The 26543-nt window shown below is 34.2% G+C and overlaps 4 protein-coding genes across 4 annotated transcripts; 3 read left to right on the plus strand and 1 right to left on the minus strand.

The window, feature by feature from the left end:
• Positions 1-1504: 1504 nt before the first annotated feature.
• Positions 1505-1834, minus strand: LOTGIDRAFT_86317 (hypothetical protein; the record flags this gene model as incomplete). The annotated part of the gene is made up of 1 exon (XM_009067708.1): positions 1505-1834. A coding segment is annotated over one exon (330 nt), but the record flags the coding sequence as incomplete, so codon positions are not given.
• A 3164-nt stretch (positions 1835-4998) lies between these two features.
• Positions 4999-6581, plus strand: LOTGIDRAFT_169416 (hypothetical protein; the record flags this gene model as incomplete). Its single annotated transcript, XM_009067709.1, has 3 exons — positions 4999-5483; positions 5961-6090; positions 6327-6581. 3 exons carry the CDS (start codon positions 4999-5001, stop codon positions 6579-6581), a joined length of 870 nt encoding a protein of 289 aa, XP_009065957.1.
• A 544-nt stretch (positions 6582-7125) lies between these two features.
• LOTGIDRAFT_222755 (hypothetical protein) lies at positions 7126-9705 on the plus strand. Its single transcript, XM_009067710.1, has 5 exons — positions 7126-7194; positions 7535-7708; positions 8046-8146; positions 8449-8545; positions 8965-9705. The coding sequence occupies exons 2-5, from the start codon at positions 7542-7544 to the stop codon at positions 9695-9697; spliced, it is 1098 nt and encodes a 365-aa protein (XP_009065958.1). The 5' UTR covers positions 7126-7194; positions 7535-7541; the 3' UTR covers positions 9698-9705.
• Positions 9706-12599: 2894 nt separating this feature from the next.
• LOTGIDRAFT_222757 (hypothetical protein) lies at positions 12600-26205 on the plus strand. Its single transcript, XM_009067711.1, has 23 exons — positions 12600-12674; positions 12990-13021; positions 13177-13255; positions 13496-13650; positions 13933-14009; positions 14241-14369; positions 14502-14606; positions 15087-15159; positions 15515-15701; positions 16067-16201; positions 16700-16782; positions 17098-17230; positions 17568-17755; positions 18039-18241; positions 18736-18824; positions 19535-19543; positions 20995-21205; positions 21630-21702; positions 22063-22273; positions 22659-22883; positions 23421-23691; positions 23946-24038; positions 25350-26205. The coding sequence occupies exons 1-23, from the start codon at positions 12627-12629 to the stop codon at positions 25388-25390; spliced, it is 2850 nt and encodes a 949-aa protein (XP_009065959.1). The 5' UTR covers positions 12600-12626; the 3' UTR covers positions 25391-26205.
• The last annotated feature ends 338 nt before the right edge of the window (positions 26206-26543 follow it).

A 26543-nucleotide genomic window follows, 5' to 3' on the forward strand; every position in this document is an offset into this window, starting at 1 on the left:
GAAAGCAACAATAGCGAATACAAGTTAAAAATCAGGAATTTTACATAATTGTTTATTATATGAGCAAAATCCTTGGTGTTAAAAGAGAGGGATTGAGGTGGTCACGTCATAGAGAGATGATAATGGCTAACTTGAAGCCATAATGTTGAAGATTACGTGTGTTGAAAATACGGGAAATAAATTATGTTATATATCTATTATTGCTATAATTCTTTATATTATTAGATTTGGTTGGAACCTTTCTGACATATTTCCAGTATTCTTTGAATATTAAAACGATTTTAAAATGATTATTTTTTTAAAACTGATTTATTTCTGATTCCAGAGTCCAAATAGAATCATCTGAATAAAATTTATAATCTATACACATACAATAGACAAATGTCAATTAGCTAGAGTCATAAAAACTATCATCAACATCTGAAGCACAACATCAGTTGAAGAACAGCTTTCAAAAATAGAATGCTATAATCAAAAATTTAACTTCATACAGTAGACAAATGTCAATTAAGTATCATCAACGTTAGAAGTAAAATAGCTGTTATGAATGATATAGACTTTTCAAAAACTGCAAGAAAATATGTCAAAAAGTTTGCAACATTTTATAAGTTTTCCCTCTCTCTTTAATTCACAAAGACAATATTGACTTACGACTAACTAATATTGCGATAATAATAATAATAATAATAGGTATAATAATAATAATAATAATAATAATAGGTAATATTCTTAAAGCTGCATAATTAGTACATTAATTAATTAATACACAATGTAATTTAATTACTTAAATAATCAACAAAGAACCCTGTCAAATTATAGAGGATACATTTACACAGTTTATTGCATGGAATTATTGTAAATTATGGTAAAAGCAGATCACATCATTTTCGAGGATAACCAAAGTTTTCTCAGAATTTTGTAAGTGAACCATCATTCACGGCCCAAATTTTTAATATACATGTATCTGTTAGGTTATGTATTGACTACTTACAGGTCCAAATACACACCTATCACTTACAAAATACTGAAAAAAATTAAAGTAGCCCTTGATCAAACTAATTTTCAAATTTTATTGGTGGGATTCTCTATGTCAAACAATATTCCATTGTTCAAAATAGAATGCAACAATAAAGGACATTTCAATCATTAATCTGCAATCTAATCAATATACAGCTCTAATTATTTGTTTCATTATTTTCTATGGGATACTTCACTCATTCACAAATAGTAATCCCAGAAAAAAACAAAGTTCTGAAGCTATACTTGTCTAGAGCTGTATATCAACAAAACTGCTATTATAAACTTGATTTTTGATGGATCAAATTAAAAAATTAAATATTGCAATTCATATTATCAATTTGTGTTTAAAATAAACACGAAAAACTCTGGTTGTATTTTAAATACCTCCCAGTAATGCTTGTTCAGTGAGTGAAGGACTGGTCATCTCTGTCGGCATCATTGAATACAGCGCGGCAGTGCTTTCGGCTTCCATTCTCAGTCTCAAATGTGTTTTCTTGTGTGCATTTAGAGCCACACTGTAGGAATAAGATTTTCCGCATTCATCACATTTATAAGGTGTATTTCCTGTATGTAATGTCCGGTGATAAATTAAGCCTTGTTTTGTGGTAAATGTCTTCGAACACTCTTCACAGCTGTAGGGTTTAATTCCACTGTGTGTTTTCTGATGAGCCTTGAGATTACCTACCGTAGTGTAAGATCTACCACAGTAGCAGGCGTACGGTTTGCTGCCATTGTGAGTAACCTTGTGATGACTTAAGCCTTGAAGGTTGACAAAAACTCTCCCACATTCGTCACACTCGTACGGTTTTACTCCATTAATCTTCTCTGCCAGCATGGCTGCTGTGATGTTCTCTTCCTCTTTGGGTTTCTGTTTTAGACGTGGTATGGGGATCTTTAGCTGAACTTCTTCTACAAATACGATAGTTGTGTTAACATTTTAGAAAAAAATTAAACATGCTTATAAGCTTATTAGTTATTCAAGTTCTGACTGAAGAATGGAATGATGTAAATAGAAATGAAATGAATGGAGTTTTACTCCCTACTTTTCTACATTGTAGAGGCCATAAATAGCACCAATTAGCTTACACACTGAAAATTTTGGAAATCCTCTTTATTATCCATTTGAAGCCATTGGGTCAACAAAAAGGAATCAGGACAATTCGGATCAAACTTCAGAAAAGCTTACTCCTTAGACACACATGTGCCTAAAAATGCAGCCAAGGTACCTACCTTTTGCATCCTTCCCTCTATTTTGAAGTTCATTTTTCTTAAAATGGAAATAATTAGTAGAAAACTGGTCCTTGACTTGTTTGCTGATTGGAAAAGAGGCACCAATACCATTATGACCGAATTTCAACAAACTATTGGATTTTATGGATGGTTTAGGAAGTAATGGAATTAAAGGAGCTTGCATGAATTGCGGTTTTAGGTCATCCCTAGTTTTATCAGTAATACTGTTTTGTGATTTATTGCAGTTATTGTATAATTTGTTATTATTGCTATTGTTATCATACAATGTTCCATATTCCGATTGCAGGGACATAATATCATCCGTAAATTCGTCAATTCTGTCGCCAATTTCATTAGAATATGACTCCTCAATTTCATCTTCAAGTCGTCTGGACTTGGCTATCGGTTCTGCGCCAGTGCAGTTATCAAAATCATGGGCAAGCCTTTCAGATTCTGTTGAAAAGGCTTGGCCGCAAGCAGGACACATCACAACAAAGTCCTCATACTCGTCGCCATTGATGCTAAAATTCTCATTATTGCTATCATCGTCTTCTGTCGGCTCCGAGCCATGACTATTCAGGCTGTTTTCCATGATTTTGACGCGAAAAATGGTAGAAAAATCACAAAATATGAACAAAGTAAAATTTTGGCAAATTCATTTTTCAACAATTAATTCTTAGTTATCTGCCCTTGATCGGTGACGCTAAATTTACTCGCCATAAAATTATATCCGGTGTCGCTGATTCTCGCTTTATGAAATTCGGTCTGTGATTCTAAATTTCATAGATAATGGTCAATACTGGGGCACATTTGAATTAAGTTATCATTGTTTTGTTAAACAAAAATTGGCCGGATTCAATTAGATTTATATTGGGCTAACTAACTGATAATATGCTCCATTGTTTTAGTCGCCATATTCGGTCAAACCTTTGCCAAAGGGCCAAGGCAATAAGGAAACCGTGAACAATAATCTGCAAGCATATTTTTAAGAACCATAAAATGAAATCGGATAAATTTAGTACTAAATTAAGGTCACCTTTATCATTTGACCCATAAACATGTTGAAGAGGGACTACCTATTGTGTAAAAAGATTTGCATAATTATACATAGTTAACGTTTTAAATAAATAAAATCATTGATTCGTTTTTTTTTTTGATACTTCGCAAGGGGTTATATTTCAAAAGAAAAGTCCAAGCGTACTCAACGTCTAAATTAGGAACTGGTTGGAGTTGTGGGGTAGGGGAGGGGGGCATGTTACCGATAAATAAACCAAGTACAAGGGATATTATATTATTATATGTGTAGGCCTAGTAGGAGAGAATCAGATTAATAGGACTCCCGCCAGACCTGTCCTTGGGGGATTACTGCAGCTATACACTTTACACCATTGCCCCTCCGAATATATAATTTGCCTCTCCGAACAATTAAGCCTACCTACGACTCATGTATAAAGAAGAGAACAAGACCAGATCCCCTTTTCACAAGTTTAAATTTGGCTAACATTCAAATTTTTACAGCAAATCTATTGATTAATAAAGCTAAATTCAAAATAGATTTTAACTCTCCTGCAGTTGTAAGTTGCAGGCGATACTCATTGCCACTTTCAGTATTCGCAACTGTGTGCAACTGGTTATGCTATGCACGAGGGGATCTTTAGTGCTTATGCACTTAACTTGTACCTACAAAATACGATTAAGAATATAACGACCGCGCGCATTATGCGTGTTGTTGAGTCACCGAGTTTTTAGTGGTTCGATGGAAAATTTATTAAATTTCACTGGGTCAGAACATTTTGTTTTCAATCAGATATACAATTGAAATGGCAGTACTTGAACATGATACCGTTCATCAAATATTGGTGACAGCCCGGTAACGAGCACACCCCAGCTTTAAACAGTTATCACTACTTCAATCAAATCAATCAAAGTGGTCTTATATAACCTACCCCTTTAAAGGCCACGGTTCGCCATTTTCGGGACTTGGTTTGAGTCTTGAATATATGTAAATAGTCTTCAGAAGTACTGGAATTGTACAGAGATCACACAATCCCATCAAATACATCCCAAACCAAGGATTTTCTTCTCTATATGCTCTTCTTTTCTATATGTATTATCAAGAAAAAACGAGTCGTCATTTTAACTTTCAAACCCGGATGATAATTCTGGGCACACATGGATTTGAAGGCTCAGATTTTGACGGTGAATTGTTGACAATATATCTTTGACACTATTTTTGCACAATAGTTTACTTCCGGTTAAGAATGTTAGTGTGGTTCGGAGGTTTGGATTTACTGCATCATTTTATATTACGGTTATATATGAAATATGTAGACTCTTACAGCCAACATATTCAAATTTTGAGAAACAGGGCCCTAAAACTGACACATACTTCCTCTTAAAGACATTTGGTGGTCGTTTCATTTGCAAGCGTCAACTAAACAATCCAGGAGGCCTGTTACAATTGTTTACATTTTGCATAATAATTAATACTATATAGAAATATTTTACTAAAAGGGTTCACTAAAGGTCTCTGTCCTACCCATAAAGAAAAAGTCTATTATAAGGGCTGACACCCGATACCAAATAAACAAACAATAGTAAATAGGTAAATGGATTGATCGTTCGATATGACTATTTGCTTTCTGGAATATACTGTCAAGGTCGTTGGTAAGGATATAAATATCGGAGCATTTTCTTGCCGAAGTCGTTCCAGCGGATCACTGGCTTACTATCAATCAAGACTTCACGATGAGACTCGGATTACTTTGCCTCGTATTGGTGCTCTGTGTTGCCTCCACACAAGTCGATGCCTTCAGATTAAGAAACTTCGGCACTGGCTTCAGGAAAATCATCAGAGATGGCGTCCGATTTTTGTTTGGAAGAAGAGATAGGCATCAACCAAAAATAGAAGGTCAAGTTCAAGCTGATGAACCCGTCAAGCCAGGTATGTTACCCAAAGTACCCGTAAAGGAATCACCTATGAAGAGAACTATCATTGCCATCAAGCAGGAGACCCAATATGGCGAGTATTTGTATCTCCGTGGTGGTGGACCAGAAGGCAAGAAAATAAGCATCAAACACAGAATCGCTCCAGAAGATCAAGACAGTTTCTACGCCTCCACATCCAAGGGAGATAATTACTTGGATTGGGGAAGCAATGAAATCGGACAAGGTGTCTATGATGGAAGAATTGTTCCACAAGGAACACCAATGATGTGGACCACCAATGATGAGTAAGTACACATTGCAATTATTTAAAGGGGTTGGTTGCAAAAAAGAGTTGCAACGTTCAGTTTTAACTCTCGCTTGAAAACTTGGATCACGGGCGATCATCCTCACAAGGTCAAGCTATTACGAACTTCATTTTATACCTTGAATGTAATAGCCACCTTCTTTTATACCTTAACACCTTTACGTTGTGAAGATGGTGGGTGATAAGAGGGGTCACCCGCTAAATAAAAAACCAAAGGAGCAGGTGTAAATCAACCACGTATCCCACAGCTGTTTTTTTTTATGGATCAGAAGGATCCGGTCAATGAAAATCGTCAGACAAGTTAGTAAGGCGTGAGACAGGTCAATGAAACTCGTAAGACACGTCAATGAAACACGTCAGACACGTTAATGAAACGCACCAAACACGACTGACACGTACGTCCATTCCTGTTTATGTTTATTATTATGACTAATATTTGCCTTATTTCGTATAACAGAGAGTACGAATCGACTGTCGGCAAGGATGGTGCTGGATATTATAAGTTGAATGTCCAAGCCGGTCATTATTGGTTGGTAGATTTAGACATGAACTGCAGCCAGACTACTGATGGATGGTTTGAATTCAAGGTAGGCCTTTATAAAAAACACACAAAGCTCTTGTCGTGCTTGACTCAATGTCGTGTCCCTGTGGTCAAAATGGAGAGTCAAATGTCTTTTAAACTGTAAACATGCGAAATTATCGAATTTACGAGCAAGTTAATTGTTACACGGTAACAGTGAACGAACATTGATCGCAAATTATTCTGTTATGATAGGGCCATGTCCTTTGAGTTCATCTTACTAAGGTAATAAAACCTTTTCAGGGATATTTGACCTCTAATGGACAACTACCAATCAGAAACGGATGGGAAAGAAACTTCCAAAAATCAAAATGTAACTCCAAAAATGGAAAAATCACCTTCGACAAAGCTGATCCCGTTGCTAACAACCATATTGGAAGATGTGGAGAATTCAACTTGGTTCATTTTGAAGACAGCACGTGTTTCATTCATTCTCTTGAGGATATCGAACAATGGGCTGAAGATTTCCATGGTGATAACCCCACAGTTCAAGATTAGATCGAAATAGTCGCTTGCAGCAATGTGATAGACGTTTTCTTAACATTTGTATTTCTTAAATTTTATTTCTGTTCTTTTTCTCTTCAGAAAAGAGTCATAAATGCGTTTTTATTAAATCAAATTTTCCAACTTTTTCAATTCTGCTCCCTTCTACTAGGACTGGTTCTTTGTTTGGTAATAAAGTATTAGAATACTAAATTCTTTGTTATCTTACATCCGGAGGGGGGGGGTCTTCCGATACACCCAGATGCTGTAATATTAGAAAGAGTCACCAAGGGGCAACATTTTTCGCACAATGGAGAACGGCGCCAGATGTCACATGCAACCTCGCTGTATAAAACAGAATAAGCAGCTCCCATGTATTTGTTCATCTAGATCTATCCAAGTTCCCTTTGGATAAGCATTATTTTGAATAATAATCCATAATGCAAATGAGCTCCAGAATATGCTACAAGAGTCTAACAAAAATGTTGTCTGGAATTAACATTACCTCCCTTGAATAAGATCTTCTCTTTCAAGAAAACCAATTTAGTCGTATTTCCGGCGAAGTAAAACGTGATAGAAACGAAGTTTTTCTTACTTTTTTGAAAATTGCTCGAAAAATTAGACATATGTAAGGAAATATTCGTCGTTTTATCACATTTCAAATGTCTAGGGATCTTAAACGTGTACAGACCGTTGAACCCTGGATCTTCACTTTAGTGAGCAAGCATCTAACTCATTGAGCCACCGCATGCCCCTTCCACTGTTCCAGTTCTTTATGCTTATCACATAGACATAGGAAAAGAAAATGCAGTGATATCCGAGAGTGACAGTAGACTAGTGCTTATTAAATGTCATAGCCTAATAATAACTTCTGTCTGTTAGACAAGTAGAGGTACAAATAATGGACTCAACTCGGACCAAAGGCAACTCGGACAAGCTATTTTATAATAAGTTATTTATTATTTCAGGTGAAGAATGGATCAAGAACAAGCTCAAGTATTATTTAAAGAAGGAGCAGTATTTGTATTTCTAGATGTTCCAGTAGGCACTGAGTTTGGTATAGATTATAACTCATGGAATGTAGGACCTAATTTTAAAGGTGTTAAGATGATACCACCTGGCATCCATTTCATATATTATAGGTAAGCATGCAAGGGCATATCTAGAAAATGCCCCCAGAAGCCAGAAGGTTTCAATGGCCTGAGATGCATTTTGAGCATTATCACAAAATAAGATCTATCACAGGCCTGAGAGAAGGGCCATGGTCCAATGGCTTAACCCTAGATACGCTACTGTAAGCATGCATCATATTGGAATTTGAAATTCCAAATTACATTTAATATTGGCAGAAATTTCTTGTTTAACTATGCCAACTATGCAGGCACTGTTCACTGTATACCACATGTTAAGTTGAAGCTTGTGAAAATTACTATATCTCCAATCTTAAAAATAATGAAAGGCCTACTTTTCTTATTTCAGTGCCTGTAATAAAGAGAAAGATTCTGCTCCTAGAACAGGATTTTTCTATAATTTCAAACAGAGAGAAATGGTTGTCAGAAAGTGGGACAAACTGACTGAAGGTATGATCTAGTTTCACCATTCCAATTTTCAGTCAGATGTCTGTTGTTTTTGCAATTCTACTAAAACTCTACTAAAGGCCATTAGATATTATTGGTAGCTTTCGCTAAAGTGACATCATAAAATGCTTAGTTTTACTGGAATTGTTCATAGATGTACAACTGGTAATTTGAATGGTGCAAATCCATGCTAACAATGTCCCTGATACACAATAAAAGTTTTGGTCACCTACATTGTACACCTCATCTACAATCATTACTTTTAGTTTCTGTACTCAATCATAAAATTGATATTTTTTTTATAGATATTTCACCAGCTCCTATATCAGATGAAGAAATAGAAAGATTTATACAGAACAAACAAGAACTAGATAGATATCTGGGTGCCTATCCTTATGAAAGGTAGGACTTCTTATGGGTTTTTCGTGTATTTTTGCTTGGAGTTGTTTCCCTTGTTCTGGCATGATCAATCATTACTGTCTGTGAGAATGTTAATAATGGGCATAAAGGGAACAATAGTCATGTTACTTGAATTGTAGGCAAGCAGGTTGTCTGATTTTAATTTTGAAATATGATACATATAGCTTAAAAATACCAATATTTGAAAGCAATGCAAATAGTGGCATGGTAAGAGCTCAGACAGTAGCAAGTAGGATTGTACTAGGCGATTAATTCTCTTCAACGCAAGAGATGCCAAGGCTTATGCTTTCGAGATTAGGACCAGTGTCGGCTTTCAACCCCTATCACAATTATTTTGACAAGTTTATCCTTGTAAACATTTAGGGTATTCATGTTTTAAAAAATATTTTGTATATTTTCAGTTATAAGAAATGGGTTTCACTTACAAACCATATCACCCCTCAACTAGTGGGTCAAATACAACCAGAGAACGAAAAAATCTCAGCCGTAACAGAGTTTATTTCAGAGAGTAGCACTACACAGTCACGGAGAGATGCCATGGAATTATCAGAATCAAAAACAGACAGCGAAGATTCCAGGCTACCCAAGATGGAAACTAAGCCAGAAACTGTGATTCGGTATTCCCATATACCAAAAATGAAATACCCCCCAGGGGCATCACCAGCAGATATCACAAAATACAGCATGGATTCATCGTATATGCTCGATTCTATTTTATCAGACCGATTTTCTACAAATTGGAACGGCATACTAGGAGAACTTCAATTTGCATTCGTGTGTTTTATGGTGGGACAAAATTACGATTCTTTTGAACAGTGGAAATATTTAGTCCATTTATTATGTTCATGTGAGGAAGCCATACAAAAATATTCAAATCTTTACACTCAATTCATCTCAATATTACATTTTCAACTTCAGGAAATTCCTGAAGATTTTTTCGTGGATATTGTTTCACAAAATAACTTTTTAACTGGAACATTACAAGAATTTTTCTCAAATTTGGAATCCAGTTCAGCTGATGACAAATTGAAAAGGCGTGGGTCCAAGTTCCAGGCATATCTAACTAAAACATTTAAATGGGATTTCTCAACGGAATCGGATGAATATGCCCCTGTGGTGGTTTCTACTGATTAAAATGTGTTATAATCTGATTTGTGTTTTTATTACAATGCATTCATATATATCTATTGACGATTAATTCATATTGTTGAACCCAAATTGTAGAAAAATCCTACCCACTTCCCTTGGGCGAACTATCCTGAGTTTTATAGGCCTACATAGGCTTATAAAGATTTAATATCTCCAAATCTTAAATGACATTTACAAACATGCAAGAACTGATCATGATAAGAGACATCATGATAAATTTCTTGTCTTGGGGGGGAAAGTGAGCATAGGTGCTTGATTTCATATCATAACTCGAAAGCCAGCAATTACTAAAATGAATCATTGATTGTAAAATGCATTGAATTGCGAATCTGGGGTAAAATGGGGCAAAACTTATTGGCTGCCATAGAGGCAGGTCCTTATAAACAGCTCTCTTTACCCCTGCCAGACAACTGGATTCATCTCATCTCATCTTCATTCAAATGAAAACTGAAAAACTGAAAAAGATAGTGTGTCTATGCTATGGGGATTTGGAATGAGCCAAAGAAAACTTTGCCTATAAGGCCTATCACTGACAGTTGCTGGAAAATATTGGGAGGGGTTGGCTGTCTTTGTTGCATAATAAAGTACCAATTCAATGGTTTGAAACCTGGTTCAAATCTTATTGTATTGCGTCAGATCTTTCCCTATGAATCTCTACTTTCGATTTATCACGTGACCGGATGTGTACGTGTAGAATAACCGGAAGTAATATTTCTCCAATCAGCTGATGACACATTCGCAACTTCTGATTATTTTTTGACTTGCCGGTTGTCTGCATGGCACGGAAATCACATTGAATTTCAACAGATAATTAATTGTACCGTTAATTAAGTGGCTCGGATCGCTTAGATTAATTCGTGTTTAACGGACTAATAAGGTACAGTATATTTTCTTATATATCCTTCGGCAGATTTTAGATTTCTTGATCGAAAATGTCACATTGCTCCCACGTGTGTCTGTAATTTTCGTTCAGTAAATAATTGAATAAAATTGAAACTCGATTTTAATTTAGTTAAAAAGTGCTACAATTTGAAATATTGAATGATAAATGAGTTATAATGCTGTTGATGAATGGTTCGTCAAGTATTAAATTCTAAGCGTTCATTGTCCTTACTTTCCCTTGGCTTATCTATTGAAGTACCGGTATTGCCTTATTATTGTATTATATAACTGAATAAGCCTACTAAATTCTAGAAAAATCTGTCGATCATCAAGTCATAAGCACTGGCATATAAGAAAGGAAGGCATGTAGTTTATGAGCTTTTTATGTAAGAAGGACATGCACTGAAATTTTACATCACATTCTAATGTAGGTCCTAATATTATTGCAACTGAAATTTGATATTAAAATAAAGTAAGTTTAGTCTACCCAGTTAGTTATGAAAACCAGGAAACTTTGCCAACAGTTTTGTACTGTACTGTACTGTCAATAATGTTATGGTATTTTATCAAATCAGCTTACACCAGTTTAATCTGACTGATTAAATTTAGAAATAAAGTAAAAGTAAATCTACTGAGTTAGCTATGAAGATCAGGAAACATTTGCCTACATTTTATACAGCGTGGCATGGCCTAATGTATTTTTATTTCATTAAATCAGCTTACATGTGTTGTATCTAACTGAATTGTAGTGATTACCAACATCTGTTCTGGTTCTAGCTCAGTGATCTTAAATTAAGATAAAATTCAATTTGTTAGCTAGTCTTACCTAGTGAAATTGGATTTTTATTCATTAAGTTTATGTGGTTTACATGACTATCTGTGAATAAAAAAGCACTATTTCCCAATCTGTACAATCTTTATTTTCTTTTGAATATTTATTACAAGCATTATACTGGGACATAAAAAAACAACCAAAAAACACCTGCAATCTCCTTTCCTGTTTTATGTTTTTGTAATTTTTAAAAAGAGAGTATTAAACATGCTTTAGGCCATCTCATTAAAAAATAACTATTAAAATCTGGACCTCATAAATATTCAGTTAAATATCCCTGAGGCAGATATTTAAAATTGAATTGTAATTGGAAAAGTTTTAGACAGTGAGCAAAGTTTACTACCTCTTAGCATGACCAAATAATTGAAATTTTAAAACTTGGCCATCAGCTGTGATAGATTATTATTCATCAGTGGACTTAACTGGTGTCAAAACTATATGGCAGAATCTCTCCTTAATCCAATAAATCCATTAGATTAAGTAATAAATCCAACTTTGCCTTTTATTTCAGTTTAAGATATGATCCGGTGTAAAATGTTGTTATGTTATATAGCAGTGCTGGTCATTGCAGTTGTTAGTTATACAGGTAAAGTTGAGATCTCTTTAGCCTAATCTCATTAAAATTCTGATTCTGATTGCTGGGAGAGAGGAGTGTGATTGGCTGCTATAAGTAGCTTGCAGGGTCACCAGTACGAGACCTTGATATAAATCTATTCAGATCATAATGGAGACCAAAAAAAATAAAGAAACAAACTGTTATCTATTGTTAATTAGATTTCTCTCAGCAAAGCTTATTTAGTGTACCTTTGAGCGTATTTCTGTAATTATTACTTTGCTATTGGGATTATGAACTAAACATATCATTTTGCAAAAAGGTTTAATGGATATGATTAAATATTCGAAAATACCATATAAATATGAATATAATCTGCCACTTGAGTGAATCTCGAAAATATTGTCACTGTAAATAAACTGAGCCTTGTCTGAACTCTTTGAACTTTGAATATTTCTTGTTGCTAAGATACTGAACGTGAGATTTAGTTGGTCTTCAAACAAACTATGCACAATTAAAATATCAGATTTTGATTTTCCTACAGCAAAAATGAGTAACCCTTGATCAAATTGTAAGCTCTGTTATTTTGAGTGAATTTAAGGTGGAGTTCTTATTATCAATTATTAATTATAGATGGAGTAGCTGTCATGTCTGTAGATTTAGGCTCAGAATACATGAAGATTGCCATAGTAAAGGTATGTTATTTTTATTGCCTATTGCTAAGCAGAGGTCACGTCATGTATTATTTAATACAACAATTCTCAAATTTGATGTTTAAAATGGTTTCTCTATCCCAGGCCTACATATAAAAACTATACAAAGGACAGAAATAATATTACTCATAATAAGCCTAGTTCTGCTCTTTGAAATTTGATCAGAATATCACTAAAATGTTGAATGATGCATTATCAAAATTAGAAGGCAAATATCAACTCGCAGCCTGTGATATATTTACCTATTTACTGTGGCACTAGAACAAAATATTCATAAACATTTGTTTTAATTTTCAGCCTGGTGTTCCTATGGAAATAGCTTTAAATAAGTAAGTTTGAAAATATTTGTTCAGTTGAAAATGAATTTCCTATTTTCTCTTCTTTTACTGATAACAGAATATTAATGAGAAAATTTCTTGTTCAATAGTTGGGGTAGGGAGTTGATTTCTTCACCTTGTAATTTATTATATTAATTGTCTTTCAGAGAAAGTTCGAGAAAAACAAGAACTATTGTAGCTTTTAGAGATGGAGAGAGACATTTTGCTAATCAGGCATATTCTACTGTAAGTATTTGTCTATCTTGAATGCCATAGAAAGTCTCAGAAAATTAATTACAGCCGTCTATAACAGCATTTAGGTGTGGAAATCCAACTTTCGACAGATCAAAAACAACTAGCTTCTGATGTTATCCTGACAGAATTGCCCTGATTGCACACTGCATGACAATAGCTTGATCAGTTGCAGAAAAGTAGGGTTTAAAACTTTATTTCATTTCACAAGTTTCTTGGTAATCTTAATTTTAGGCTGTGAAGTTTCCAAAGAAAGCATTTGGTTATATATTAAATGTGATTGGTAAGAGATATAATGATACTACAGTAGAAGTTTTTAAGAAGAGATTCCCCCAATATGATATTATAGAAGATGAGACTAGAGGAACAGTGTTATTTAAACTAGAAGAGTAAGTCTATTTTTATTGACAGATTTTTTAGGGATGAAATATGCCGATGATTTATCTATGTTGCAGAGGTGGATATTTCTATGTCGCTCTACAACTGTTGTATGCATGAATGTTGCGTAAGTATTCAGATGACAAAAAAAGCTGGCTGTTACCTCATACTGCGATTCAAGAGGCAAGAGTGTCAACTGTCATCCTAAGAATGAAATATTTTTCAACTGTCATGGTTGGTTTAAGCTATCACTTGTATCTTGGATTAACCAGTTCCTCCATATTTATTTGCAGTGATACTCTGTACAGTCCTGAAGAACTATTGGGTATGATTCTAGAAAATGCCAAAGAATCTGCTGAAGCTTTTGCTGGTGAGTTAAAGGGATTGTAAAGGGGTTTTCTAAAAAAAATTATGCTCATAGGGCACACTGATAACATCAATTAGCACCATTCCAATTTTCAGACATCTGTGGTTCTTGCAAAAATAGAAGGCTGTCTTGATGAAATTCCCCCCGTGTACACTGCTTGACATAATGGGTCTTCATTATCCCAAACTTGAACTAAGACATATTTGTTTTATAAACGACTTATGTGTATTTCAGAGCAACCAATAAAAGATGCTGTAATAACTGTACCAGCGTATTTTCATCAGGCTGAACGTAGAGCTGTATTATCAGCTGCTGAAATGATTGGTTTAAACGTTCTACAACTGATGAGTGACAACGCTGCTGGTAAGTTTTGATTTCATTTATTGTTGTAGTTTTGCTGGATTTCAGTCCAACTTTTGATCGAAACTCTTGACGTCATTGCACACTGCATAATGTTGACCGTCATCATTCAAAAATGAAATTTGAATTTTTCAGTTGCTTTAAATTATGGTGTATTTAGAAGAAAGATGTTTAATTCTACTATGGTATATTATATGTTTTTTGATATGGGAGCTACTAGTACTGTAGTCTCAGTTGTTGGTAAGTCTTGGCTTTTATTCATCCACTTCTGAATACGACTTTCATGAGTTGCTTTTGATGTTGCTGACAATTTTTTGAAATTAATTCCCCCTTAAAGTCTTTGAATGGCATTTAGCAATTGTGAGTACGATATATAGACACAGTTTTATGGAACAACAATCACTGGTTAAAGTTGTATGCCACGTTATTTATCTCTTGTATGTTCTTAATTTAAGCATTAATGTATATATAGTTTGCCCATCACTTCTTCTCATGATGTGCCTGAGGACGACGGGGGAAACACGTCGAAACGTTGCATAAAACTTTAACCAGTGATTGTTGTTCTATAAAGCTGTGTTTATATATAATTCCCCCTTGTTGAAATATTTTCAATTTTTGCTCTTCATGGGATAATTCTATTAAAAAAAACTTGGTTATTTGACGTTGATTAAGATTTGAATATTGTCAATTCAATCATATTTTGTGCTTCATTCATTACAGGTTATCACGTAGTAAAGATTAAAGAGGGTACCAGACTAGAAACTAACCCTCAAGTTGTAGTCAAGGGAGTGGGGTAGGTACTTTTAATTAAATTTAGATATTAGAGGGTGAGGACCAACACCTGGACAACTCTAGAAAGCACTGGCACAGGCATCAGAATTTTTCTTACATTGAGGATTTGATCCCATGGTACCTAATCGCCTAGCAGACAACAACCCAACCCACTACCGACTGAGCTGTTTCAAGGTTGAGTGCAACATTGTTTGAGACCAAAAATTGGCTGTATGTGGGACCACAGGGTGTATGCATTGATAGACCTAGATCCAAAGAGGTACAAAAAAGTCAGCTGCAAAATTTGTTTCATTTTTTTTAAGTATCCCCAAGATTTTTCTTTGTCTATCGATATCTAACGTTAATTTGTCTTTCAGATATGATAGAGTATTAGGTGGATTAGAAATGACATTGAGATTACGAGACCATCTGGCTACAGCCTTTAATAATATGAAGAAGACTAAAACAGACGTCAAAACTAACGACAGAGCAATGGCTAAACTTCTGAAAGAGGCTGACAGAGTTAAACATGTTCTCAGTGCCAACTCTGATCATTATGCTCAGGTAAAAATAAACAGAGGCTCTGTACTGATCTCTCCATCCTTCTACAGTTTAGAAATCAAAAAACAGCAGGCTTATGCCTCTGTCCTGGCAAAATTTCCCTCATTGCACACTGCATGATGTCCATCTTTATAGCCCAATTAGGTGCTGAATAGTAGGACATAAAATTGGTTTTTCCATTTAGCCATTTTCCAAGTCATTTTTCATCAGTAAAAAGTTCTGAACTAAATTTAGTTTTGGTGGAAGGGATAATTTGGTTTCCCTTTCAAAGTCCTCATACCTAATATTGTCTATTTGGTGTATTTCATACAGATTTGCATATAAAATGTTGATAGAATGTCATTTGAACTATTTGGTATATTTTACAGGTTGAAGGTTTACTGGAAGAGAAAGATTTCCGATTAAAAGTGTCAAGAGTTGAATTAGAAGAGATGTGTGCTGATTTATTTGCCAGGGTTAAAAAACCAGTAGAAGATGCGTTAAAAGCTTCAGAAATTACTATGGTATGCTATGTTTGCCTTTCTTTTGATTTGTTGTTTGACGGCAACTCTTATGTTTCCAGAATTCTCTTTATAAGTTATTATGGGGTGGGTAAACTCTCGGAAACACTAGTACTGGCACTAGATTTTTCTTACCTTGACGAGGAATCGAATCCCAAACGTCACCCAAGATGTCAATCCAGCTCACTACTGGTCAAACACAATTAAATTCTGACCTCCAGCCTTATTCAGGCTCCTTACCTATCTCTCAAGGTAGTTAACTTCTTAAAGATATACCCCAAGACCACAATATCACAATATTTTCTCACTCTAACAATATGTCAGATCGTGATATGACAGATTTGTGACAATGTAGATCTATATTCTAATGAATTGAGAATGTTGTTTACTGCTGATATGTTTCCAATAAACAATGCTTATCAGTGTTGCCTCTATGATTGGAACTAGGGTTGCCGAGGGTTGTTGGTGAATTTTGAGTAACCCTTAATGATTATATTTCAGGGAGAAATCAGTGAAGTAATATTAATGGGAGGGGGAACTAGAGTACCTAAAATACAAGAACATCTTATTGAAACCATTGGCAGGTTTGTAGCTTCTTTTCATCATTTCTGATTTAAAGATGTTCTCTTCATCTGTGCATTGTCAGAAATTGAACAGAAGTAGTCCTGTCCAGTCAAAATTTTCCTCATTGTACACTGCATGACGTACATGGACAGTCTTCATTGGCCTATTAAGTTGGTGATAAAAGGGATGAAGAACTCAATTTCATTTTATTTCCATATTCCGTGGGAAAAATTACCCAAAGCATTTTATATACTAAAGATCTCTTTGATAGTAGAATAAAATTTTCCCTATTGCACACTACATGGTGTCTAACCCATTCTATTTCTCTGTTCTAGAAAAGATTTGGGTAAGAGCATCAACACAGATGAAGCAGCTGCTATGGGAGCTGTCTATCAAGCAGCCTTTCTGGGTAAAGGATTTAAAGTAAAAACATTCTCTGTTAAAGAAGGCAATCTTTATCCTATTGTGGTGAGTTATTACTTTCTCTTGGGCTTCTTATTATGCCTTGAACAGTCTTAGTTTCTTAAGTTTTATACTCTATTTGCCAATCTTGTAGATTTTCTGTCAAAATTTGCAGAGGAGTAGAAAAAGCGTTCAGAGTTGTTCGGATGGGATAATAACAGAGCCCCTGTGTGCTACAGGCTGTGCACATTAAAGAGCCAATTTCATTAGATTATGAGCAGGCTAATGCCACTGTCCTGGTGAAATTTCCCTCATTGTACACTGCATGTTATTGCCATTCATCAATCCAATCTGTAGTTACAAAATAAGACCCAATTCCATCTTTATCTATATATTATTGCAGGTAGAATTTGATAAACATGTGAAAGGTGATGATGGAGTTGATGCTATCCGAACTGTAAAAAGGGTTTTATTTGGGCGAATGAATCCTTTCCCTCAGAAAAAGGTCATGACCTTTAACAAACATACAGAAGATTTTACTTTTGGTATCAGTTATGGAGATTTAGACTTCCTTACTGAAGAAGAAAAAAGGTAAGCTTAAATGAAATCGCTACAAAATCGTGGGGCTAAGTTTTTGCCGATTTGGTGAGTTGGTTAATTCAGGTCCGAGGACGAAAACACGAAATTTGGTGTCTACTAAGTTCATGATTTTACAATTAGGTTATAAGCCATATAACCTCTTAAGATATGCCTAGAAAGAGATTTTTTACGTGAATAAATGACAGGGTTGATTTCTTGTTGTATTCTTCAATATATGACACAAAAGTAGGGGTCTAAAGGTTTAAATTGTAGTAATGTTTTGTTTGTGTTTCAGTGTATTCCCATCTCTAATCCTGGCCAATGTATCACTAGAAGGGGTTAAAGATGCCCAAACTAAACATGGTAAAGATGCTGACTCTAAAGGGGTTAAGGCCCATTTTAGAATGGATGAGAGCGGTCTGCTGAACCTCGATAGAGTAGAATCTGTGTTTGAAAAACTTGAAAATGTTAACAAAACTGAAGAATCTACTTGGTCCAGTAAGTTTAAATTTGATTTGATTTAACTTTGATTTTGATTTTGATTTGATTTGACATAGATTTGATTTTGAATTGATTTAACTTTGACTTGATTTTGAATTGATTTAACTTTGATTTGATTTGATTTAACTTTGATTTGACTTAACTTTGATTTGACTTAACTTTGATTTGACTTAACTTTGATGGACTTCACTTTGATGGACTTAACTTTGATGGACTTAACTTTGATGGACTTCACCTTGATGGACTTAACTTTGATGGACTTAACTTTGATTTAACTTAACTTTGATTTGATGCAACTTTGATTTGATTTAACTTCGATTTGACTTAACTTCGATTTGATGCAACTTTGATTTTACTTAACTTTGATTTTACTTAACTTTGATTTGATTTAACTTTGATTTGATTTAACTTTGATTTGATGCAACTTTGATTTGATGCAACTTTGATTTGGCTTACATTAGATTTGATTATGAGATTTTCTTGTAATTTAGAACTAGGAACAGCTATTGGGGGTCTATTTGGCGGTAAAGAAGAAGAAAAAGATGGTGGTGTAGAGACGTCTGCTGATCAGGGAGATGAGGTAAGCTGTCTTTCTATTTTGCTATGTCATCATGGCTTCTTTATGGTGTTAAAATTTGACGTTATTTTTTGTTTATTGTGTGAGACAAGGATGGATATAGAGTACTTCTGATATCTCTGACACTTGTGTTTTCTTAAAGAGAATTTAAAGAGATTTTTTAATCTTTTAATGTTGAGATACTAATAACATCAATTTACACTAGTCCAATTTCAGTCAGTCGTCTGTGGGTCTTGCAATTCCATTTAACTGGTTTTCTGATGTAACTATTGTAAAGGCTCGAAGATATTGTTAGCAGCTTTTGCAATAGTGATGTCATAAAGCGTTAACTATTAGTGGAATTGTAAGACCCACAGATGTCTAACTGAAAAATGAAATGATTCTGTTATTCTGTATCCAGCCTTGAAAATATGTAAGGTTTATCTGTTTTGTCAAGTTATTTTATAGTGATATTTGGACTATTGGTGGGACTTTTCTATTTTTGCAGTCAATCCTTTTGCTTACAGGATGCCTGTTTGTCTTATTTTTAAAGGGAAAAGGGTCTGGAAAATGTTGTATTTTACGGGGAAAAGGGCTTAGTCTAGTTGAGTGGGACTTGATAAACCACTCGATGACTTGAAGCAATAGTATTTTTAACTATTAGAAGTTTTAAGGTGTATGGTTTGCCATTTTGGTGACAGTTTTAAACATTGTATTTTGTTTTGTTTTTGTAGCGAAAGAGCGTAAGTATGGCTATTAGATTAGGATTATATTAGTTTATACTAGTCCTTACCAAGTACTAACTTCCACTTTTAATTTGTAGATTAGTCAAAGTAGTTCAGAATAAAGTTCATAATCTTAGGACAGGCCGACACTTCTAACACACCTACCTTACCCTCAATTACCAAAATATAACAAACTCTTTTGTCTCAGTGTTTCAAATCTTGGTTTGCCATCTCAATGGCTGACTTGGGCTTGTGTTTTGAAACCTGATTTAAAAGCAACCATTTTCAATAAGCAGCTAATTTTAAGCATTCCCCTGTCCACTTGTTTAATACGAGTGACTGATTTATGTTATAAAGAAGTCATTAGATTATGAACTTTATTCTATTTTAAATTGAGCAACCAGCCATCCTAGGCTGCATGCATCAAGTATTTCATGCATTGAATAGAATTCGTTACTGTAAGCATTGGCTGTGGGTAGATCCAAATTTTTTTTTAAATTATTTAGAGGATTTGAAATTTTACACCATATTAATCCACTACCAAGTGAAATAGCTCATTCGGTAGCAAGTTGGATTGTTGTCTGATACGACTACGTGCCATAGGCCATGGCCAGTGCTTCTGCAAGTCAGCTTGACGTCAGTTGTCAACCACATTCTCTCACTGTGCTATCTCCAGTCTTCAAATTCATTGTTTGATGAAAATTGACTTACACGTATCTACTGCACCATTTTCAATGTGGTTCATCTAAAACAATTCTATTCACCAGATGAAAAGAGGGTTTTTTATGTTGTAGCTTTTTCTTTGATTTTCTGTTTGCATGATCTGTTGTTAAATACTTTCTTTCTTTGTTAGTCCAAGGTTGATGGGAAGGGAGGTAACTCTACTAACCTCAATAACACAGACCACAATAATGCTACTGGTAATAGCACTAAAGCCTCACCACAAGATGTACCTACTAATTCTATGCAGGATAGCACTGAAAAGACTGAGAATAATACTAAGGTTTCATACTAATGCACTTTCCCATATATACTCTACTATTACTAATATCAGTAACATTTATTGGAGGTGATTAACCAAAACACTGAGCACGGCTTCGCTGTTTGAAAAAAATTGTCTCTCCTTCAATTACCAACTTTGTGTCAAAAATTTCTGATTTGATTGCATGTAGGCTGTGAAAAAAAATGCTCACATTAATTGGCGGTGATCTGGGTTGATTATCTAAAACATGTTGCAAGGCATTCCTGGTGAATTAAGGAAGTGGGGCTGGGGATCTCTTGAAAATATTTTGCTATCCTTGTGGCAAGAATTTCCTATTTGATAGTCTGTAGGCCGTTAAAAATAATACAGTAATCACAGATAATGGATGACAAAAATAACATGGATTCTTGAAAATTCTTAAGACAATTGTAGGGTCAACACAAATGAAAACTTAACATGTTTTCAATTCATCTTTTTGAAATTTTAGGAAGAGGGCAAAGTGACGGATGAGGATCAAAAACCAGAAGTAGAAACCCCAATGCCAGAAAGCAAGCCAGACGACAAAGAAACTGGAAAACCAGCAGACGACAAATCTGGTCAAGAGAAGACAACTGAGTCAGACAAGGGAGATAAGAAAAAAGACAAAAAAGACAAGAAGGACAAAAAAGACAAGAAAGACAAAGATAGTAAAGATAAGAGTACTTCTAAGAAAAATGAAACTAAACCTGTAAGTTGATTATATTGTTTTTTTGAAAACACTGTATTAGTAGTAAGGAACCTTGTAGTCAAGGAAAATCTTGAGTTTTCATGGCAATAAGCCTTTTTCCAAGATATCTGTTCTGTTATGAAGTCCTTGAATTTACATGCAGGAATATGGCGGTTATATGACCGATTCAAAGATTTTATTTATCATAAACATCATTTGCTCTTATTGTATGGCGCATGAATACATGACCTAATTGACGTAGTTAGTAACCTGTGCTCCGAGTGCATATTATCTTTATGAACCTGTGTTACAAACCTGGGAACAGTACTGTTGTGTGATAAATTGATATTTGCAATGTGATGATTATATATTTCAGGAAGAACCAAAGAAGCCTAAGAATATCATATTAAAAGAAGATATTAAAACTACATCTGTCAATCAAGATTTACCCACACTGACTCAAGATAAAATGAAAGAAAGTGTAGACAGGTTTGTATAAAATAGTTTATTAAATATAGATGCCTAGTTCCAGTAATTCATAAGGCTTTTTGCACCATGACGTGACGGAAAAACATATGACCATTCCAACCTAACCCTGAAACAGTCACTTAATAACTCTTTTGAAAATCAAAATGGCTTGACACTCTAGAAAAAAAACTAGTGCAAAATTCACTGCCCATGCACGACAAATTTTGAATAGAATAAAATCCTGTTTGATTTCTCTGAATTAAATAGTCCCTGAACAGCTCAAAATCCTTAGAAATGGTTTTGCTGTTATGGCAAAATTTCCCTTATTGTTCACTGCATGGTGTTTCCCTGTAAGTTCATATTTCATTCATATCATTTCAGATTAAAAGAATTGCGTAAAATAGATAAAGAAAAGGCTGATCTAGAGAAAGCTAAGAATAGTTTAGAAGGTTATATATTTGATATGCAAGATAAAATGACGCAGGATTTGTATATGGGATGTTCCACGGAGGCCGAACAAGAGAATATGAGTAAATTATTCACCGAGTCTTCTGATTGGCTGTATGAAACACCTGACGATACAAAGAAGGAGGTATGTTCTCAGTCTTTTTTTAAACTAAAATCGATGACTCTAAATTTTGTGAAGTCACTGAGTAAGGGCCAATTTTTGTTGCCGACTACAGTGTTGTCAGGAGTTTCACCGACCGGCTGCAGGCACACGAGGAGACAAAAATTATGCAGAAGTGAGGGCACACATGAGATTTTACTTAAAGATTCAAGTCTGCAATAAAAATCGGCGACCAAAACTTCGTGTGCCCGCACCATTAACAATTTTCAAGTTTTGCTCCAGCAGATCAAGCATAAATTGCTAGCATAGAAGAAGCTTCTACCATTTAGGAAATATTCATTTACCCTTACATAATGTGCATGAGTCAGAGTTGGCATATCACAGACACTAATTATTTGTTTTTCTACAGGCGTATAAAGAGAAACTGAAAACACTTAAAGAAGGAATGAAAGATATCCTAATGAGAGTAAAAGAAAAGGAAGAAAGACCAAAAGCTTTAGAAGCATTGAAAAATATGTTGAACCATTCCGAGTTTTTCTTAGGAACTGTCAAAAATCTGTCAAAGATAAACGAGGAATCTATATTTACTGATGTTGAAGTTGCTACGTTAGAGAAACTAGTGAATGAGACTAGGGTATGTTTTATTGAATTATTAATTATAACAGGGTAATTAGACATAATGTCTTTCGATTTGACATTTTCACAAATGGACGTTTTTGGACATGCATTTAGCTTTATCATAATTTTTTTTTTTTATTGAATTGTAGTCCATAAAAATCTAGGTGACTAATTCAATCATCAGTCTTGGATGCTATATTCTCCAGTATGGCTATGATTGAAACACTCAAAAAATTTTTTTAACCACCATCTTAATTCAGAATCACCTCCTTTTTTTCTCAAGGGAGATAACTCTTTATACAGACTTGATATTTTAAGACCACAATTACAAAATATTACATTAATTATTGCTTAAGGATTAATATGACATTAGAGTGTTTCATAGCCAGAAATAATAGAGCTACAATGAGAAATTACTGGCATATAAAAGTATTTGGACTTTCCGTGTCGAGGCCTCTTATGTTATTGGACTGGTATTTGGATCACGCAAAGTGCCATTGTTTTGGCATCACCTTTGATTGTCATTCTTCAATTTCTTACTTGTAATTTTCAGGATTGGAATAAGGATGCTTTAAAGGAACTAAAAACATTAAAAGACAATGAAAACCCTAAAATATTGGTAGAAAGTATAGCATATAAAATACATGGCTTAGATCGCGAGGTGAAATACCTGGTGAACAAAGCTAAAAATTTTAAACCAAAGGCCAAGCCGAAGATAGTGGTAAACGATACTGATACAGGACCTAGTAATACAACTAAAAAAAAACCTGATGGTAACTCCACTACTATAGATATAGACACTACTGAAACACCCCCTACTCAAGGTACGAGTCCATTTAGTTTTTATACTCTCCCTTAAATTCTTATTCAAGGTACTTGCCCATTTAATTTATTAACTCTCCCTTAAATTCTTATTCAAGGTATTGGTCCATTTAGTTTATATACTACCCCTTAAACTCCTCCTCTTCAAGAACTGTAGATTTTTCATATATGCCTCGGCTTCACCTTAAGACTCGTTCCGATTATTTTTAAGCACATTTCTGTTGAACCTTCTTAAATTAACATTTTTATTTTACAGAAGAGGTGCCACCAGTAGAAGAAGAATCTTCAGAAAAATCAAAAAATACTGACAGCGCTACAGAGGAGAGTGAAACAACAGAAAAACCCTCAGGTAGGATGTTAAAACATCCCCTTTAAATTTTATGAGTCAGCATCTTCACAATGTCAGGCTATTACAAACTTCATCTTATACCTTGACTAAAATAGCCACCTTTCTTGTATTACAGTAGTTTGTAAATGCTGCAATTGGGTTGGATTATATGTTAGCAAATACAGCCAATCAGAGCCCTTGACAGAAAGCCTGTATACAAAAGGACATAATGTGTACTGTGTGTCTGTCGAAGGCTCTGATTGGCTGTTTAAGGTAGCGTACAATCCAACCAAATTGCTGCATATTAAAGCTTTCGAGATACAAGAAGAGAACCTTATGAAGTTAAGGTATAAGACAAAGTTTGTAATAGCTAAGTGTATTGTGAAGATGAGAGGTCAAGGGTTCAACTGAATTAGATGCTTATTAATTTTTATTTATGATTGGTTAGTTAGATTGCAAGCACCTTATTACTGACTGAACCACATTGAGCAGATCTAAATTTTGCTTTGTATTGCTTTGTGTTTTCATTCACTATTGAGGGCATTTCATTTCCAGAGGCATCATTTGCCCAGTGGCTTTATATTAAACAAAGATTAAACGCACCAATTACAAATAAACACTTTCACTTCTTGAGTAAGCTTTTATGATTTTATTGGAAAATGGTCCCATATAATTTTTATGTTGTAAATTGGCGTGGTATGTTTTCTTGACCTTTTTGGTTTTGACAAATGATTACTGAAAGTGAACTAGAAGACTTTTTTACTAATAAAATTATTGTAATGATTTAGAAATAGCATAGGGCTAACAAATATCCAAGGCAGAAAATCTTTTATTCAAAATCACCCCTTGATTTGCAAATGAACTCTTCTAAAAAATAATGTTGGCTTTCACTTTCAATTGAAATTGCATGTGCAGGAGAGTTCATTAATAATTAAGGGGTGACAGACACAATATTTCCAGTCTTGCAATATATGAGAGTTTTATTAACCCTTTAGTTCCAATTTATATATAATCACAGTTTTAGGTTTGGGTGGTGAAAGAAAAAGCTAAAAAAACTTCAAAAACGCAGCCCAAATTATGTTTCATATCTTAAAAAAAAAGCACACATTGTTTGAAATGAAACACTAGACAATTTTGGATAGTCCTTTTTATTTGAGATAAATTATGTAGTTTTCGTTTAAATTCCCTAAAAGTACATAATTCCTCCTACTTTAGACAAAAATCCGGAATTTTGTGAAGAAAATTTTGTTAATTAGCCTACATGAATGCACCACTAATCCATATTTTAGACAAAATCCCAAATTTTTAAGACATTGTTGATTTTATTTGCAGGTGAAGAAGAGAAAGCTAGTACTCCGAGAACTGATTTATAACCCACGGAAATTTAGGATCTAAATTATTATTATTATTATTAATGGGCATTACTTCACTGTAGCATTAAGCAATGCTGTTTAACTTGAGATGGATAAAACTGGATAGCTCTGGCTTTTGATATTGGCTGTTTCGATCTCCGTGTTTGATGCTATATATAGCATTTGGGGCACCTTGCACTCCAACAGATGGACAAACTTACAAAATGGAAGGCAGTCAGTCACTATCAATTGTAGAAGTTCCTATGAAAAACTCCCATGTTGGCAAGGTCTTTCTTGAGTAAAAAAATGAGCGTTATACATGCAAATATACGTTACATGAACTAAAACATGATTTTTTCACTGTTACTTGCCATGTTATAAATTAGGTTACTGAAATGGAGACAAATAATGCTGCAGTGAATAAGTGCCATATTAAAATTTGAATGTTGTTTTTGTTTAAATGTTTATAAATTGTAAGATAGCCATTATCTTTTTTCATTTTTTTTGTTTCTCATCTTCAAAATTTCCCATCTAATATTTAATACATCATGCGTTTTAATACACATCTATAACTAAAAAGTTTATACTCTTAACGTAAATCTATAAAAAATGCACGTGATATCGTATCTATATATTTAAAATTCTTATATATTCTGAATAAAAGTCTGTCCCAAACTGTAAAGGAACTTTTTGAGCATGCATTTAGCATAAAAATAAAAACTGTCTTGTATTTTCTTTCATTTCTTCAACGTTTGTAATCTTTGGTACTATTCCAAGAGTAAAATTTTTGTTTTTGTGTTTTCAACTTAATATCGCCTTATTGTGAACTATATGTGAGTATTAGTATGCCTGCCATGTCAATGTATTACAAGACCAAGCATTTAACTTAATTTGTCTAGCATTGTTTGAAAGTGTTCAAAGCTCAGTCTGATTTAAATTAAATTTGACCAAACTAAGACAAATGTTCAAGAAGGCCGTTTTTAGACCCTAACTGAAGTGGCTATATTATAAATAAAAGCTAATAAAAAACAGAAATTTTAATTTGTATTGAAAAAATGTTGAAATAGGCTTAGAACTTTTATCAAGATTAATATAGTGCTTATAAAATATTACTTTGAAACATTCCATTTCTGGGCCAGTTTCACCCCAAAATCTTTTAATGAAATATATCAAG

The sequence above is a fragment of the Lottia gigantea genome (assembly GCF_000327385.1).
Source record: "Lottia gigantea unplaced genomic scaffold LOTGIsca_85, whole genome shotgun sequence".
NCBI classification, from domain to species: Eukaryota; Metazoa; Mollusca; class Gastropoda; family Lottiidae; genus Lottia; species Lottia gigantea.